This window comes from Homarus americanus, unplaced genomic scaffold (assembly GCF_018991925.1).
Source record: "Homarus americanus isolate GMGI-L3 unplaced genomic scaffold, GMGI_Hamer_2.0 scaffold6317, whole genome shotgun sequence".
Taxonomy (NCBI): Eukaryota; Metazoa; Arthropoda; class Malacostraca; order Decapoda; family Nephropidae; genus Homarus; species Homarus americanus.
Window position 1 is genome coordinate 15,546,011 of NW_024730668.1, and position 18,349 is coordinate 15,564,359.

General features: G+C 40.0%; 2 protein-coding genes across 2 annotated transcripts; both read left to right on the forward strand.

Moving 5' to 3' along the window:
* The first annotated feature begins 15,003 nt into the window (after positions 1-15,003).
* LOC121867099 (protein ZBED8-like) lies at positions 15,004-15,768 on the forward strand. Its single transcript, XM_042366856.1, has one exon. The coding sequence runs from the start codon at positions 15,004-15,006 to the stop codon at positions 15,766-15,768; it is 765 nt and encodes a 254-aa protein (XP_042222790.1).
* Positions 15,769-15,783: 15 nt separating this feature from the next.
* Positions 15,784-17,998, forward strand: LOC121867100 (zinc finger BED domain-containing protein 5-like). Its single transcript, XM_042366857.1, has 3 exons — positions 15,784-15,841; positions 15,964-16,376; positions 17,993-17,998. Exons 1-3 carry the CDS (start codon positions 15,784-15,786, stop codon positions 17,996-17,998), a joined length of 477 nt encoding a protein of 158 aa, XP_042222791.1.
* The last annotated feature ends 351 nt before the right edge of the window (positions 17,999-18,349 follow it).

The following is an 18,349-nucleotide window of genomic DNA, read 5'->3' on the forward strand; positions in this document are numbered from 1 at the left end:
ACCTTGAGTGAGCTCTGTGGCGCCTCCCGGAACGCGAACAGAAGTGGGGCAATGTAGCGTGGCCACTCCTTAGGATGTTCGGCTGCCATCCTCCTGAGCATTTTCTTCAGCGTCCCATTAAACCTCTCACAGAGTCCGTTGCACATCGGGTGATAGGGTGTTGTCTTTAGCCCCTTTACCGATAACAACCGCATCAACTCCTCCATCATGGCAGAAGTAAACTGGGTCCCCCTGTCACTGAGGACTTGTTTGGGAATACCAACCCGACAGAAGATTTCCAACATGGCTTCTGCAACAGTCGTGGCCTCAATGTTCCTCAAAGGCACAACCTCGGGCCACCTCGTGCTAAAGTCAACCAAGGTGAGAATATACTTTTCCCCATCGCTCGCCCTTGGGTTTATCGGCCCCACAATGTCCACTGCCACCCTCTCAAAGGGTTCAGAGATCAGTGGAAGGGGCTGTAGTGGTGCAGGTGGGACTCGCCCTCGATCACTGGTTTTCTGGCAAACATCACAAGAGCGGACTAGCCTAGCGATCTCCTGGCCCATCCTTGGCCAGAAGAACGCTGCACTGATGCGATCAAAGGTCTTCTTTTTACCCATATGACCGCCAAGAGCAGTGCAATGACCTAGCTTGAACACAGTCAGGCGGTACTTGGAAGGAACCACGAACTGCAGTCGTATTTCACCCAGAGACGTCACAGTCTCTCGGTAGAGACGGTTCCTCTTCTTTACGAACCTCGTTCGATTCCCAAATGTCTCCTTGATGGTCCCAACCATCAAACTCTTGTGTACTGAAGTGAGCGTGCTGTCATGCTCTTGCTCTTGGACGACATCCTGACTATTGATGAGATCAGACGATGTGGCAATAGCCAATGGGGTGACTCTAGGTTTTGTTTGAGCCATACCCCGAGTGACTGCAGCAGCATTAACTTGGGTCAAAGCGGCAGCATCAGTTTGGGTTGCAGCATCCATTGCACAACTGTTTCTTGCTCCCTTGATATTTCCAATGATGAGATCGTATATAGGTTCCCTCAGGACTGCTGCAGTGACCCAACCTGAGAAGAAGGGGGTGTCCACCTCAATCTTGGCCACTGGAACCGTTTGAATGTAACTATTGGCTAATTTAACACTTACTTGTGCTCCGGTGTATTGATGTGGCTTCATCAATTCCTTCCTGACAATACAGCCTGATGCCCCACTATCTTGCATGGCAGTCACAGAGTGCACCCAACCTTCATAGCGAGCGGACGTGCTAAGCGTCGCTCCCTGCTCAGTTCAAATCGCTGACCGTTACGACTGTCTGCCTTGTTTTTCACGTTGGGTCCGTTCTGACTGCTTTATCATGTAGTTGTACATGGATATTATTATTCTTGTACACTGCGCTTCTTCCCTATCCTATCCTTTCGCCTAGAGTCCCTGCTGTTTGGTAACGAAGCGAACCCTGCGGGCAGAGCCTCAAGAGGGGCCCTCAGAGGGCTGCTGAGTCGAGACAGTAAGGGTGGCAACATTTTCTGTTAGGGATTCGACAGTGCTTCATAACCTGTCACTGCTAGGTGTTAGGGCTTGGCTAGGCCCCCGCCAGGGGATTGTCTGTTCACCCAACCCCTAGACCCGTCTTTACTCGCCCAGCAAGCGGACAGAAGGAGCGGCATCCATGGGGTTTAGCTGAGGTGGACAGATTAGGTAGAATTTTCATTCATTCATTCATGTATGTTACTGACCATGGCCAAAGTGAGAGTGAAGATCTCCGGAACCCCGACCCAGGGGTCTCGGATAGGGCTAAAAAGGCTATTGAGCGACCTAAGGGTGAGAATAAATAGACTTGTGGATCTGAGAGATGGTTACATCATCCTCACAGAAACAGATGAAGATGCTGATAAACTACTTAAGTCTAGTGCCATGGACAAAATGAAAACTAACGGTTACGAGGTCATTGTCCCACGGGAATACGGCGCCAAGCTCACCCTTGTATGTAAGAAGTTAGACAAAGATGTAGTGGAAAATAACGCAGAAGAAATAAGAGATGAAATACAAAAGCAAAACAATGTCAAGGTTGTGGAGGTGTATCCTATGTATGCCCATAATATAATCAAGGTTTGCTTTGCAGACACAACGGATGCAAAAAGAATGAAGGAGAAGGGGCTCTATGCATATGGCACTTCAATCTCATCACACCAAATAGAATATGAAAAGTATACGCCCATCCAACAATGTATGAAGTGCTATAAATACAATGACCACATGACCAAGAACTGCCCACTGCAAGGGGTCATATGCTTTGAGTGTTCATCTGATGAGCACTTCTACAAAGACTGCCGTAGTACCATAAAAAAGTGTGTCGTCTGCGAGGGTGACCACAGGACCTTCTCTGCCACCTGCCTGGTCAGGAAACAGGTACTTCAAGAAACATAGAAGAAACTGACCGAAATAACCAAACAAAAAGAAACCAGGGAAATTTCTAACACCATAGAAAGGACCACTCAGTCGACAATCATGGCGTACAGTCAAACCCTAAAAGACGCTCTAAAAGAAACTCAAGCAGACTCCCAAGAGCTCAACAATGTCAGCGAGACCATGGAAGTCCTGCAATCAGAGATAAGAACCATCAAGGACTCAATAAAACAGGCAGTTACTGAGTCACTGGGCGCCATGAGGGACGCAGTGGCGGAGAGCATCAGGAGCGTCTCCTCTCCACAGTTGGACGAGTCCAAAGCCACCACTATATACTTGTCTTACCTGCATGCCCATCACATGAACATGGTTCATCCAGGTTCATTCTCGAAACACCTCAACGAGACACTAACCAGGAACAACATTGCACCTGTTGAAATAAGCGACGACGTCCCTTCAAAAGAAATCCTTAAGGCAGTAACCCACTCAACGACTTATCGACGGTCTTAACCCACGCCAGAAATAGACCATGACCTCCTTGACTGAGGCAAAAATCAGTATAACCGCAATCCCGACGTGGCCAGTCAGTCCCCCTAGGATCACACCTCCAACGACACCGTAAATGCCCGCGATCCCATTACATGCACTCCCAGCAACGACAGTGACCATTGGACTGCAACCACAGTCAATGGTTGCGACCAGATGATGACGACTCACCCCACAGAGGAACAAGACCCTCGAGCTGCAGCGTCAGTTGATTTCTACGACACGCAGGCCCAGGACCTGAACACCTTCCTGTACACGGGTGACGAGAAGTTCGAGGGCCCGCCATTGACTGACAAGCAGATGTCCGAAGGTTCTGCTAAGAAGTTCCGTCCCCCTAGAAATGGCAGAAGCCGAGCAAACACTCCAAGCGACGCCCCAACCTACAGTCTCCGAAATGGCAGTCGTTAGCAGGATGAAAATTGTCCAACATAATGTCCTACACTGGTCCCTTAATAGACGTAACGAACTGTCTAACTTATACTATAACTCCTCATACACTATAATTCCTCATACACTATAACTCCTCATACACTATAACTCCTCACACACACTAACTCCTCATACACTATAACTCCTCATACACTGTAACCCCTCATACACTGTAACTCCTCATACACTGAAACTCCTCATACACAATAACTCCTCATACACTATAACTCCTCATACACTATAAATCTTCTTATACTATAACTCCTCATACACTATAATTCCTCATACACTATAACTCCTCATACACTATAAACTCCTCATACACTATAACTCTTCTTATACTATAACTCCTCATACACTATAATTCCTCATACACTATAACTCCTCATACACTATAACTCCTCATACACAATAACTCTTCTTATACTATAACTCCTCATACACTATAACTCCTCATACACTATAACTCCTCATACACTATAACTCCACATACACTGTAACTCCTCAAACACTGTAACTCCTCATACACTATAACTCCTCATACACTATAACTCCTCATGCACTGTAACTCCTCATACACTATGACTCCTCTTACACTATAATTCCTCATACACTATAACTCCTCATACACTGTAACTCCTCATGCAATATAATTCCTCATACACTATAATTCCTCATACACTGTAACTCCTCATACACTATAACTCCTCATACACTATAACTCCTCATACACTATAACTCCTCATACACTATAACTCCTCGTACACTATAACTCCCATACACTATAACTCCTCATACACTATAATTCCTGATACACTATAACTCCCCGAACACTATAACTCCTCATACACTATAACTCCTCATACACTATAACTCCTCAAACACTGTAACTCTTCATACACTGTAACTCTTCATACACTATAACTCCTCATAAACTATGACTCCTCATGCACTATAATTCCTCATACACTATAATTCCTCATACACTATAACTCCTCATACACTATAACTCCTCACACTGTAACTCCTCATACACTGTAACTCCTCATACACTGAAACTCCTCAAACACTATAAGTCCTCATACACTGTAACTCCCCATACACTATAACTCCTCATACACTATAACTCCTCATACACTATAACTCCTCATACACTGTAACTCCCCATACACTATAACTCCTCATACACTGTAACTCCTCATACACTATAACTCCTCACACTGTAACTCCTCATACACTGTAACTCCTCATACACTGAAACTCCTCAAACACTATAAGTCCTCATACACTGTAACTCCCCATACACAATAACTCCTCTTACATTATAACTCCTCATACACTATAATTCCTCATACACTATAACTCCTCATCCACTATAACTCCCCATACACTATAACTCCTCAGGCACTATAACTCCCCATACACTATAACTCCTCATACACTATAACTCCCCATACTCTATAAGTCCTCATTCATTATAACTCCTCATACACTATAACTTCCCATACACTACAACTCCTCATACACTATAACTCCCCATACACTATAACTCCCCTTACACTATAACTCATCATACACTGTAACTCCTCATACACTATAAGTCCTCATACACTATAAGTCCTCATACACTATAACTCCTCATTCACTATAACTCTTCATACACTATAACTCTTCATACACTGTAACTCCCCATAGACTATAACTCCTCAAACACTATAACTTCCTCATGCACTATAACTACCCATACACTATAACTCCTCATACGCTATAACTCCTCATACGCTATAACTCCCCATACACTATAACTCCTCATACACTATAAATCCTCATGCACTATAATTCCTCATACACTATAACTCCTCATACACTATAACTCCTCATACACTATAACTCCTCATGCACTATAATTCCTCATACACTATAACTCCTCATACACTATAACTCCTCATACACTATAACTCCTCATACACTGTAACTCCTCATGCACTATAATTCCTCATACACTATAACTCCTCATACACTGGAACTCATCATTGTCAACGAGGACGTCATCTACCTCATCCAACTTTAACCATTAGTTTAGGGCAAAACCAAAACTTTCATCTCAACTTTGACGATTGCAAGAAAATATCACTTTATTTTCCTGTTATTATTTGCCGTTCTTTGTTTATCTGCATTGTTTATAGGTATTGTTAATAGCACTGTTTATAGGCATTGTTTATCTGCATTGTTTATGTACAGTGTTTCTTTGCATTGTTTATATACAATGTTTGTTTATCTCTACTGTTTATGTACAGTCCCGGACGAAATTTCTTGATACAATTAAGATAGAAGGTGTAAAGTCCGCCCCACCCTTACTGGACGGCGGGCAGCAGTTCAGCCGTCGCCTCAACAGTGATGACCATATTTCGTGGAGGTAAATGTGGGACATCCCGAAAATCATGAACGAAAAACACCTACAACCCATACACCAACGCCGATTATACAGTTATACTTGACCCAAAACCAAAGCTATTGTACATAACAATGGTATTTGCCTATTTCTAGTATTATCATTATTTTTTTTACAGGGAATAGCCCACCCGGACACTGGTCATCGACCCACAACGGGACCTGGGGGCCGAAAAAAAAAGGGTAAAAATAAATTAAAAAAAGAGAAAGACACTATTAATCTGCACCACGAAGTTGCTGGAAAGCCAGCTTTTTGAAGTGAGACAGATTGTATGAGTATGGAAACAAAGAAGAAGGCAGAGCATACCACAGTTTGGCTGTGTGAGGAAAGAAAAATGTACTATAACGGGTTATTCTAGTGTGAACGACATCCACACAGAAACGGTGTGCACCGTTGGCAAGAGCAGTGTTAGGAGCCCACGGTCTTGCCGGCGGTACACAGGATGCCAGATCCACCGAACATTGCCCGTTAAAGTACCTGTAAAAGAGAAAGTGAAGTAACATTGCGGCGAAGAGAAAGGGGAGAGAGATTATCAACTAAAGGAGGGGAGTTAATTAGACGAAATACCATTGATTTACCTTCTAATGTTCGTACTTTTCACTGGATAAGATTTGTTTTATCATCACTGGAGTTGCTTTTAGCATATTGTAGAATTCCAGACAGCTTTGCTTGAAGTTAAATTTTGTGACTGATAAGGCTTTGAGGGTTGGGACTTTTAGTTGTGAATTTTCAAATGTCCACAGTTTGTGCATGAAAGGGAACACATGTTCAGTAGATGAATTTGTTCCAAGAAGACGCAGAATGAACTGAATCAATTTTAACATGTGCTGGTGGGTTTTATCTCTGTCCTTAAAGTGAGTGAACATTTCTACGCAGCGCTGGTCTAGAGGTAACTTAGCTGCATTCCACTCCGACACTTTCCCTCAAAAATATAACTTGTAACACAGCAAAAATCGTCAAATTACTCAGCATAAAACTTTGAATCATAGAATTTCTTCTCTGCAGCAAAATCCATTGTTTTTTCAACTTCTTGCATTTTGATATTTACTTTAATGAGGCCCACTGCATATGTGCAATGTAATGCAAGTGACCTGACCACTGGCCTAAATACTGAACATATGTGTCGTAAAAATATGTAACTGTTTCCTTCTACGCAGATGAGTCAATTAATCCATCTTCTTCAAGTATGTCTGCTAGAACCGTCACTGAATGTGGCAAAAATACATTGTCTTTCTTCGATTGCAGAATTTGCTTCAAATCATTTGTGATCATAACTTCTACTGCTGTTGTATCTTCCCCTTCAATCTTTGAGATGACTTGATGGAAGGTGGCTGACTGACTATGCACAAAGTTGAGCCAGATTTTTGCACACTGGTTCTCAAAAAAATCTTTAGCACAACAGGATTTTAAGCCAGGAAACATTCTAAGAATTTTCTCAACAGCAGGCATTAGTGCTAACCATCTTGATTTACTGTACTCCAGTAGTTGTTTATATAAAATTTACACATAATCGCAGAAGTCCTTCAAGTCTTCTACTCTAACTGTATACAAATAGTAATATAAATATATCTTAACAACAACTGTTTCTACATCAATTGGCAAACAGTCGCAGGGAAATCTGCACAGCATTATGTAAATGTGGGCACAACAACCAATACCAATCAATTCTCTGCCAAGTATGTATTAAGTTTCCTGAAAATGTTATTAACTCTTTTTCTTTGAGCTCCACCAAAATTAGATTGTATTATCACCACAGAAAGCAACTAATTTCTTGCCAAAATCATGTTCCTTGATAATAACTGTTACATAGTACACCACAACATCCGAGGTTTCTCCAGGCTGAGACTGAAAGTTGTTACTACCTTCACACCCTCTTCTAGGACTCACTAGAGGATGTATAGTCAGCCCATAGGCCCATTATATCAGAGAAGAATCGAAATAACAGCTTCTGTTAACAGAGAGGTTAAATGTTAAACACAGATCCTTACCTTATTTCTGGCTAACAACCTCCTGACAGCTGACAGGTATTTATTTCAATACCACTGTTCCCATTAAAACTGGTTTAATCAAAACACAGCCTTAAAATTACAACAAAATATATTTAACAACAAAATAAAATATATATGTGCTTTCCATCCACGTGCATACAAAAGGCCACAAATCAATTCACTCAGAATAATGTTATCTCCACCAAATACAGTGCTCTCTCTCACTACTACAATACTCTTTAGACTATAATGAACATATAACACTTTAGTTAACACCATAATTATCCATGATTGCCCAGATAATAATAGATAAAAATGCACCACACAAGCTTGACCTTCCTATCCTCCTCAACCGAGCTACCTAGAGTGCTGCCAAAACCCAAACATTGTTGCAATACTTTCTTGTGTCATCAACATATAATTTCTAATTCTTTTTATACTTCACACCTGCTTCTTACAGTCTTTCATAACTGTTTACAAAATAAAAATACATTCTACAAAGTTTATATAATGAAACAAATAGTAGTATACATACTTATATAAAATAATCAAGAATTTTGTTAAAGTATTTACCATAAGCTTGGAATTTCGATTCTAAAGAAAAACGGGAAACAGCAGAGACTAAATACAATGGGTAACTGAAACAAATATTGAGAGAAAGGGGAGAAGACCGTAACATACCCCTCCCAAAAGAAGAATGAATCAGCCGCAGGATGACGCATGACTAACTGGAATACGGGACAGTGCGTCAGCCACGACATTCAACTTTCCTTTCACATGTTTAATAATCAAATCATAATCTTGTAACAATAGATTCCACCTTGTCAAACGTTAGTTTACATTTTTCATCTTGTGCAAAAATGCAAGGGGATTGTGATCCACAAACACTTGGATCGGTATGCCTGACCCCCTCAAATGAACATCAAAATGGTTCAAACTTAAAATCAATGCCAATGTTTCTTTTTCAATCGTACTATAGTTTTTCTGATGTAAAAGAAACTTCTTTGAAAAATAACAAATAGGATACTCAGCATCATCTTTCTCGTGCATTAAAACTCCACCAGCTCCATAATCACTAGCATCTACATACAATTTAAATGGTTTATCATAATTTGGAGTAGAAAGTATGGGTGCACTTATAAGTATCTGTTTCAATTTTTTAAAAGCTTCATCACAATGAACACTCCAAACAAATTTGACTTTCTTTGACAATAGATTGGTTAATGGTAAAGCAATGGTTGAAAAGTTCTTACAAAACCTACGATGACATCCACTCATACCCAGAAATCTTAACAATTCTCTTCTATTTGTAGGTGCAAGAAATTTCACAATACTTTCCACCTTAGCATTAATTGGTCTGACACTTCCCTGACCAACAACATAACCTAGATATTCTACAGTTGCTTCAGCAAATTCACTCTTCACAAGGTTTACAGTCAAGTTTGCTTGATTCAATTTGTTAAGTACTTCACTGATTAAATGCAAATGTTCTTCCCAACTTTTTTAATACAGTTCAATATTATCCAAATACACAGAACAACCTTTAACATCATACAATACTTGATTAACTAATCTTTGGAAAGTACTACCGCTGTTTTTCATACCAAAGGGTAACACTTTATACCGATATAAACCATCCATAGTCACAAATGCAGAAATTTATTTTGTTCTTTCAGTCAGTGGTACTTCCCAATATCCTTTCAACAAATCCATCTTAGTTACAAATTTAGCATCTCCTATCTGGTCAATACAATCATCCACTCTTGAAATAGGATATGAGTCAGCTTTGGTTACATTATTTACTTTTCTGTAATCAGTACAAAATCTATATGAAATACCATCAGGTTTAGTCACCAATACACACGGTGAACTCCATGGACTGTTACTTCTTTCAATCATATCATTATCAAGCATATACTGTACTTCTTTCTCATTATCTCTCCCATCTTAGAATTCACTCTATTAGGGTGTTGCTTAATGGGTGTTGCATTTTCAACCTCAACATCATGCTGTAATACTTCAGTTCTCATAGGAACATCAGAAAACAAAGACCTAAACTCATTTTTTTATTTTTTATTTTTTTTTATTTTTTATTTTTATTTTTTTTACGGGGATTACCCACGCGGGCACAGATCACTGACCCTCATCGGGGCCTGGGGGGGTGAAAATGTAATAATAATAATAATAATACTAATAATAATAATAATAATAATAATAATAATAATAATAATAATAATAAAAATAATAATAATAATAATAATAATAATAATAATAATAATAATAATAATAATAATAATAATAATAATAATAATAATAATAATAATAATAATAATAATAATAATAAAGAACCATAAAGAAATACAAAAATGAAACAAAAAGATCAAAAGTGAGAAACAATATACTGTATGAATGTTGTGTTGTCAAAGTAAGAGAAACAATTGAGACCTGCAATTGTGTGTAAATGAGGCAGAAAGTCAGATCAGCAACCTGGGACTTGGTCACAATTTTCGTGATGCCATATGGCAGCAGGGTCTACCATTAGACAACACATTATGCTTCCAATATCTTCCCTGTTTGTACAATTTGTATGATTTGATTTCTCTTCTCAGTTCCTAAATAATAAAGTTTCTTTTCTAAATTATTCAAAGGACCTACACAATCAATTACAATTCTGCTAAAAGGTTTGCAAAATGCAGGAATTGGCTTCAGTGGTGCCGGTTGTATAATCTGGTTGGGCTTGCCCACTTTCTGACATATCTCACAGATTTTACAATACTCAGATACATTTTCTATATATTAGGCCAACAAAAATGAGTTAGTAGCCTGTCAGTTGTCTTGCTGACTCCCAAATGTCCAGACAAACAAGAATCATGGGATAAAGCAATAACATGTTCCCTATATTCTTTTGGAATAATAATGTGCTTCCTAACCTCCCAATGATCCGATGCTGGAACATCAGCAGGCCTCCACTTTCTCATTAACACACCACTTTGTACACAAAAGCCAATTGATACATCACTCTCACCCCAATTCTCTTAGCTTCACTCCAACATTCCCTCAAACTCTCGTCGCTGTTCTGTAACCTTACCAATTCCTCCTTGTCCACAACAAAATCTGGTATACATCAATTTTTCCTTCTACAGCACACTCCTTATTATTTTCCAACTCTCCTGTATTATCTGTGGTCATAACATCCTCTTTACCAAATATATCACCTATTCCCAAATCATCATCAAACTCTTCTCTTCTCTTTGACATTACCCTGGTCACAACACAAGCTGGGTACACAATTTCATTATACTGTATATCACCATCAGGTTTACACGTCTTTGAATCATCCAACACATCTACATTTTTCACAACATGGTCCACCTCTACAGTAGCCCCTTCATCAAATGGATTTTCACACATGATAGGCTCTGGGACCACCTTGTCACCAGCAAATCATTACCCAATAACATCTGTACTCCAGGTACTTCCCGTACCTGGAGTACCCAACTTTTAAAATGCCACTCACAAATCCACTCTCAAGATTTACATTATGTAATGGGACAGTCATTCCTGACCCTAATCCTCTTAAATTCACTTCTTCACCAGAGTAAGACTCATCTGTCCGCTCTAATACATTTTTCAAAATCACACTCTGATTTGCTCCAGTATCTCTCAATATTATAATTATCTTCTCAGGACTACCTTTAATCCCAACCTTTCCTTCAGTAATAAATGGCTCAAAATTCACAGTTTTTGGCTTACTCACACTGTACTCGTTACCTCTTACATTACAAATATTCCGTGGCCTTCCCGCAACAGTTAATGCCGCAGACTTTGGGCCACTCTAACACTGATATTTAGCATGGCCAATTTCACCACAAAGATTATAATTGGACTGAAGTCTTGGATGTTTATATTGTGTTTGTCCTTGTGATCTATTCCCTACAGTATTTTGCGACACCTGGTTAGGTTGACCTCCCTTAAAATAATTTGGACTAGACTGCTTAACATTTGAATAGTTCTGATACTTATGATTTCTGTCATAATTCTGGCTTCTACTATGCCTTACTCGTAAATAACTGGGATGCCAATCATCTTTTTTCCCCTCAAGCTGTAAAACATCTACTGCAATGCATCCTTCCTGCCATGGTCTAAACCTTAAATATGTTTGTAATGAAATGCAATATTTATCTACTCCATCATAATATTATACAATAGCCTCGCATACTTGGACACATTGCCAAGATCTGTTCTTTCATTTAAGCACATTATTGTACAGGACAATCTATTATCTCCTCCTCTCCTAATGGTCCTAAGAGTAGCGGCTACAGCAAGTTCCTTTACTCTATGTTTTATACTTAGTAAATCTAACTCCATTCTAGTGTTCCGTTGACAACCTCAAACAATTCGCATGGCCTCGTTTCGTATCACTTCATGCTTTTGAATAACTTTTTTACTATACATTATAAGGATAGGAGCTGCATAGTCAATAACTGAACGTATAGTACTGATATAAACCATCCTTAAAATAGGAATACCTGAGCCATTTCCCTTCCATGCCAAAGCTCTTAAAGGTCTTAAACGTCCTTTACATGCATTCTCCAGGCACTGCAATTCACGTAATTTACTGTTGGACTTATACCTAATGTGCATCAACTTTTTCTAGCCTTAATCCATTCAAAAATAAATCCCCTTGTTTATAATTTCTGACCTGATATTTAGTTTTTCATTGTTCATTTCAAGGCCCATTCTACAACAAAGTGTACTCAATGCATCTAAAGCCACTTGCATGTTTCTCATACATTTACACTGTAAAAGTATATCATTAGCATATATTATAACTTGTGTCTCCAGGAAATTCGTAGCGAGCCATTATGTTCTTCAATATGTTAAAAAGAGTGGGGCTAAGTACACCTCCCTGTGGAGTCCCCAACTCCTCTTTCTTCCGAGTACCAACCCTGAAACCATACTCTAGCCCAGTGGTTCTCAACCTGGGGGCCATGACCCCCAAGGGAGCCACGGCAAGAATTTAGGGGAGCCACGGCGAGCTGTTATAAATTGTACGTTTCCAAATAATGTTGGGAATCTGAATTAAACAAAACTTGTATTACTTATTTTGACTTGGCAGAAGAGAATTTTCATTCTTTTTTGTCATTCTGTTTAATCATAACGACAATACAATTTTAATATTTGCATACTCTCGTGCTAATTTTTTTTTTTTTTTACGGATTATATAAGATTTCACAGTTCCAGTCCCTGTCTGTGTGACAGGCGCTGGACCGAGCTGCTGAACTGACTTGTTCAGTACGTGTCCGTGTGATGATAAGACCGAATGATCTCAGTCTGGCCTGGGATACCGCATCAGAGGCTTCTGAGAAAATTAAGGCTCATGGTATCGAGGGGAAAGTTTTAAATTGGATAAAATCATGGCTCACCGATAGAACGCAGAGGGTCAGCGTGGATGGTGTTAAATCTGAGTGGGGCCGTGTAACCAGTGGGGTTCCCCAGGGGTCAGTACTAGGCCCACTCTTGTTCATAATCTACATAAACGATCTAGATACTGGGATCAGCAGTGACATAAGCAAGTTTGCCGATGACACCAAAATAGGGCGGTAGATTAATTCAGGGCAGGATGCAAATGCATTACAGGAGGATCTAAATAAACTGCAGGGGTGGTCTGAAAAATGGCAAATGAAATTCAACACCAGCAAGTGCAGCGTACTTAATATTGGACGAACAAATACTGACAATGTATACAGCCTTAACAACATCAACCTAGAGAAGTCGACTTGTGAAAGAGACCTAGGGGTACTTGTAAGCCCGGATCTACGGCACAGAAAACAGTGCGTTAATGTTCGAAATAACGCAAACAGAGTATTGGGTTTTATATCTAGAAGTGTAAGTAATAAGAGTGCAGAGGTCTTATTGCAGGTATATCTTGCGCTAGTCAGGCCGCACCTCGATTATGCGGTTCAGTTCTGGTGCCCTTATTATAGAATGGATATCAATTCACTAGAGTCGGTGCAGCGAAGAATGACGAAAATGATTCCGGGTCTTAGAAACCTTCCATATCAGGATAGGTTAAAGAAACTTAACTTGCATTCCCTAGAAAGACGAAGAGTGCGGGGAGATATGATAGAAGTATTTAAGTGGGTGAAAGGAATCAATAAAGGGGATATAGATAAAGTTCATATAATATCCGAGCAGGATAGGACTCGGAGCAACGGATTTAAGTTGGATAAGTTTAGGTTTGGGAGGGAGATAGGAAGGAACTGGTTCACAAATAGGGTGGTGGACGAGTGGAACAAGCTTAGCAACTTTGTAGTAAGTGCTGGAACGCTGGAAAGTTTCAAAAGGAGGCTAGATAGATTCATGGATGATAGAGAGTGGTAGTAACTCTCGACAGGAGCTGCCATGCACAGGCCAACCGGCCTATTGTAGACTCCTTATTTTCTTATGTTCTTACGTATGTTAAAACAGTGGAGTGTATTGTCTCTGAACCATATATTGTGTTTGAGCTTGCCTCAAGCATAATATACTCCTTAATTGGTGTTACTTATTTTGTTTCATAATTCATGTGGTCGCTGCTTTACGTGGGTGAAATATTTGTACACTTCCTTTATTAATTATTTCCTTATTTATTGGTGCCATTGTTGTTCATACTCATTCTTTACTTATATAATCCTACCATTTTTAGTGCTAAATTGGTATGACTCACTATTCTTCTCATTCTTCCAAGTTGGGCAGTGCTTGTCAAAGGAGGCGTGTTCTTGCTTACAGGAAGTACACTTCAGCTTGCTAATTTGAGTGTGAATGTTTACCTGTGTGCATGTTTGTGTATGACTGCATGTGTGCTTTATGTGTGAGTGCATGGGCGTGTTAGGTATGTGAATGTGTGTGTTTGTGTTTGCCATTCTAACTCTTGTCCTATTTATCTGTCCTTCTTTATCATTCTTTAGTCTTTATCACTTGTCTGTTTGTCTGTTCGGACATTCTGTCTTCTTTATTTTCTCTAGATTTGTGATGGCTACTAGTGTTGCTAAGAAGCGGAAGTACATCGATGGATACATTAACTACGGATTTACATCAATCCTCGCTGATGGCATTGAGAAACCTCAGTGTGTGCTGTGCTTCAAAGTGCTGGGGAACGATTCTATGAGGCCTAGTAAGCTGAAGCATCATCTGATGACGATCCATCCACAGTATGCGGAGAGAGACCGATTTCTTCAGGCGCCATGAACGGAGTTTGGGAAAACAGAAACTGGACGAGAGTGGTGCTTTCCAACAACAGACCGTAAGTGTAGTTGAGGCATCATACGAGGTTTCCCTCGAAATAGCAAAGCAAAAGAAGCCCCATACAATTGGTGAAACTTTAATTAAGCCATGTGCTTTAAGAATGGTCAAACGGGTTCTTGGAGAGGCAAGTGAACGTAAAATTCAACAAATTTCCTTGTCAAACGATACAGTGAAACGGAGAATTAATGAAATGTCAGATGACATAAAAGAAAGAGTGATACAGGAGATCAAATTATCTCCAACTGGTATGTTTGCAATACAGCTGGATGAGTCAACGGACGTGAGTTCTTGTGCACAGCTACTCGTGTTTGTTAGGTATGTTTTCTTGTGTGACATCAAGGAGGAATATCTGTTCTGTACACAGCTTGAGACCACCACAACAGCTGTAAATGTGATGGAAAAGCTGTCTTCTTTCTTCACAGCTAACAGGATCAGCTGGGAAAATTGTTGTGGAATCTGTACGGATGGGTCTCCGGCGATGCTGGGATCAAAATCGGGGCTCCAGAAGCGTGTCAAGGAAGTAGCTCCGAATGCCAAGGGGATCCATTGTATGATCCATCGTTTTGCATTGGCATCGAAAACCCTCCCTGATGAACTTTGCAAGATTCTGGAGGTAGTGGTCAAATGTGTCAACTTTGTGAAAGCTGGAGATCTGAACTCTCGCTTTTTCTAGAACCTTTGAAGAAACATGGATTCAGAGCATGAAGCCCTCCTCTTTTACTCCAAAGTGCGCTGGCTTTCCAAGGGCAATGTTGTGAATCGAATGTTTGAACTTCGGGGAAGTTGTTCCTGGAAGTGCAAGGGAAAGATGATCTGTTAAGTCACTTCAATGAGGTGTTGTGGGAGCCACGTCTTGCATATTTAGCAGATATATTTGAGCAGCTAAACAGGCTGAATCTCAAGCTGCAGGGCAAGGACAGAAATGTGTTTCACCTCATGGATTGTCTTCGTGCATTTCTTGCCAAGCTCCAGAAATGGCAAAGGAAAGTCAACGCAGGAAATGTTGCCATGTTTGAGAATCTTTCAACTGTTCTTGATGAGAATGAAGATCATCTGCTTGACCCAGCACTCAAAACTGAAATCACTCAGCACCTGAAATCCTTGGAAAGTGAGCTCAAAAAGTATTTCCCAGAATTCGAGGAGGAAGATGGGAAATTGGTGAGGGATCCTTTCTCTGGCACTCTTGATATTGCTACCATTCCCAATGATGTTCAGGACGAATTTCTTGATCTCAAGAATGATTCTGCTGCCAAAGATCTCTACAAAGAAAGATCTCTGACTGTATTCTGGTGCTCAATGTATCGGTCATATCCAAAAGTTAGCGAGGTTGCACTTCGAGTCCTCTTGCCTTTTTCAACTACCTATTTATGCGAATTTGGTTTCTCCACCCTTCTACATATAAAGAGTAAAAGCCGAAACCGGCTGGATGTGGACCCGGACATGAGATGTGCATTGTCAGTGACACAACCTCGGATCAGTCACCTGTCTGAAAGGAAACAATGTCAGCCTTCCCATTGAGCTGTGACAAAATATGCAGAGGTCATATGAACTTTTCCCCAACCAAATTCAAGTTTGCTGTGAGGCTTGTCTAGTAGTCACTCTAGTCTAGTGACGCCAGTTATGTAAATCATGTAAGTCTATCAAAATGTAAGATAATGATGATTGTCAACCTTGAAATAAAATAAGGGTATTCTCTTCATCTGCATTTTATTTTTCAACATTATTTTCGGGGGGGGGGGTGTTGGGAGAAAAACGAAGGAGGCCACGAGGATGTTGAAAATTCCTCAAGGGGGGAATGGAGTGAAAAAGGTTGAGAGCCACTGCTCTAGCCATTCTGTTACCCAAGTAATCCACAATCCATTTCAGCAACTTCCCAGAAATCTCTAAATTAATTAGTTCCTCAAGTAAAACTTCTTTATTTGCCCTATCAAAGGCCCCTTTTAAGTCTACAAAAGTCCTGCATGTAGCCTTGGAGTTATTCACACACTTTACAACACAGTCTGCAGTACTTCTCCCTTTCATAAATCCATGTAAATTGGGCGCCAAGAAACATCCCACTTTATACAACAACCTGTTTAATACTATTCTTTCCATCATTTTACTAAAACGAGAGGTCAAATATATTGGACGAAAATCTCCATTGTTCTTTGGTATTGGTACAATTACTGCTTTCTTCCACTTAATAGGGATACGACCTATTAAACAAGTCTGACAGGGGCCCTTCTCTAATACCAGCCAGACAGTTAAGGATATCATACGTTATTCCATCATCACCAGGTGCCGTAGACTTTCCCTTTTTAATCACATATAATAACTCGCCTCTCGTTATAGTAACACATGTATCATCCTCCAGTGTACACTGACTTTGGACTAACTCACTCCTAAGTGTACTCTTACTTTGCAATAAAGCCTGCACATTCTGACGTAATTCGGCAAAACCAGCAGTCCCAGCCCATTTCTTACTAAGTTGACTGGCCCTGTCCTGTGGGTCAGCGTAGCTATTGCCCTTTGCTTCGAACACCTCGCACATTATTCACTTCCTTCCATGTGTCACCCAAGCTCTTGCCTTTAGCGATTCTCCCTAAAAGTCTGTCCAGTATTTATTCCGCGCCTCTTGCTTGATTTCATTATCATTTGGATTTGCACTCCATTCTCTTTGCACCTTTGCACATTAACATACATATTACGTTTCTCATGATTTATTTCTCCTTTATAACTACACTTACTTGTCGTCAAAACAGAATCAATAATATGTAATAAATCATCATAAAAGCTATCAACATCCTTTGGTTCATAATCTGTCTACCAATCCTGTATAGTAATGATCAGCTCCTGTTTTTTGTCTTCCGGCAACCACTATCTTTTCCGCTTAATTAACTTCTGTATTTTGTTAACAGATATAGTAATTCGTAATGCAAAATGATCACTAAGCAAATCCCTATCTATGTCAGCATTCGCTCTTATTCCACATGTATTAAAACATAATGCATAATCTAACCTTCCTCCATGTATGTGGGTAGGCTCATGATTCCACAATATTTCGATATCATCAAATTCCTCCAAGAAGTGAAACCATCTCCTTCCATTAATGTTGCTGGGTCCCATAGTACCCAGGACTTCGTGTCTAGCATTAATATCACCAACCAAAACATTAGGCACTGAAGCATGTCATCAATATCCAAGCTTTGAGGATGTACATAGATGTTAACAATACATATAGACCTCCCTTGGACGTAGATTTTAACACACAAACT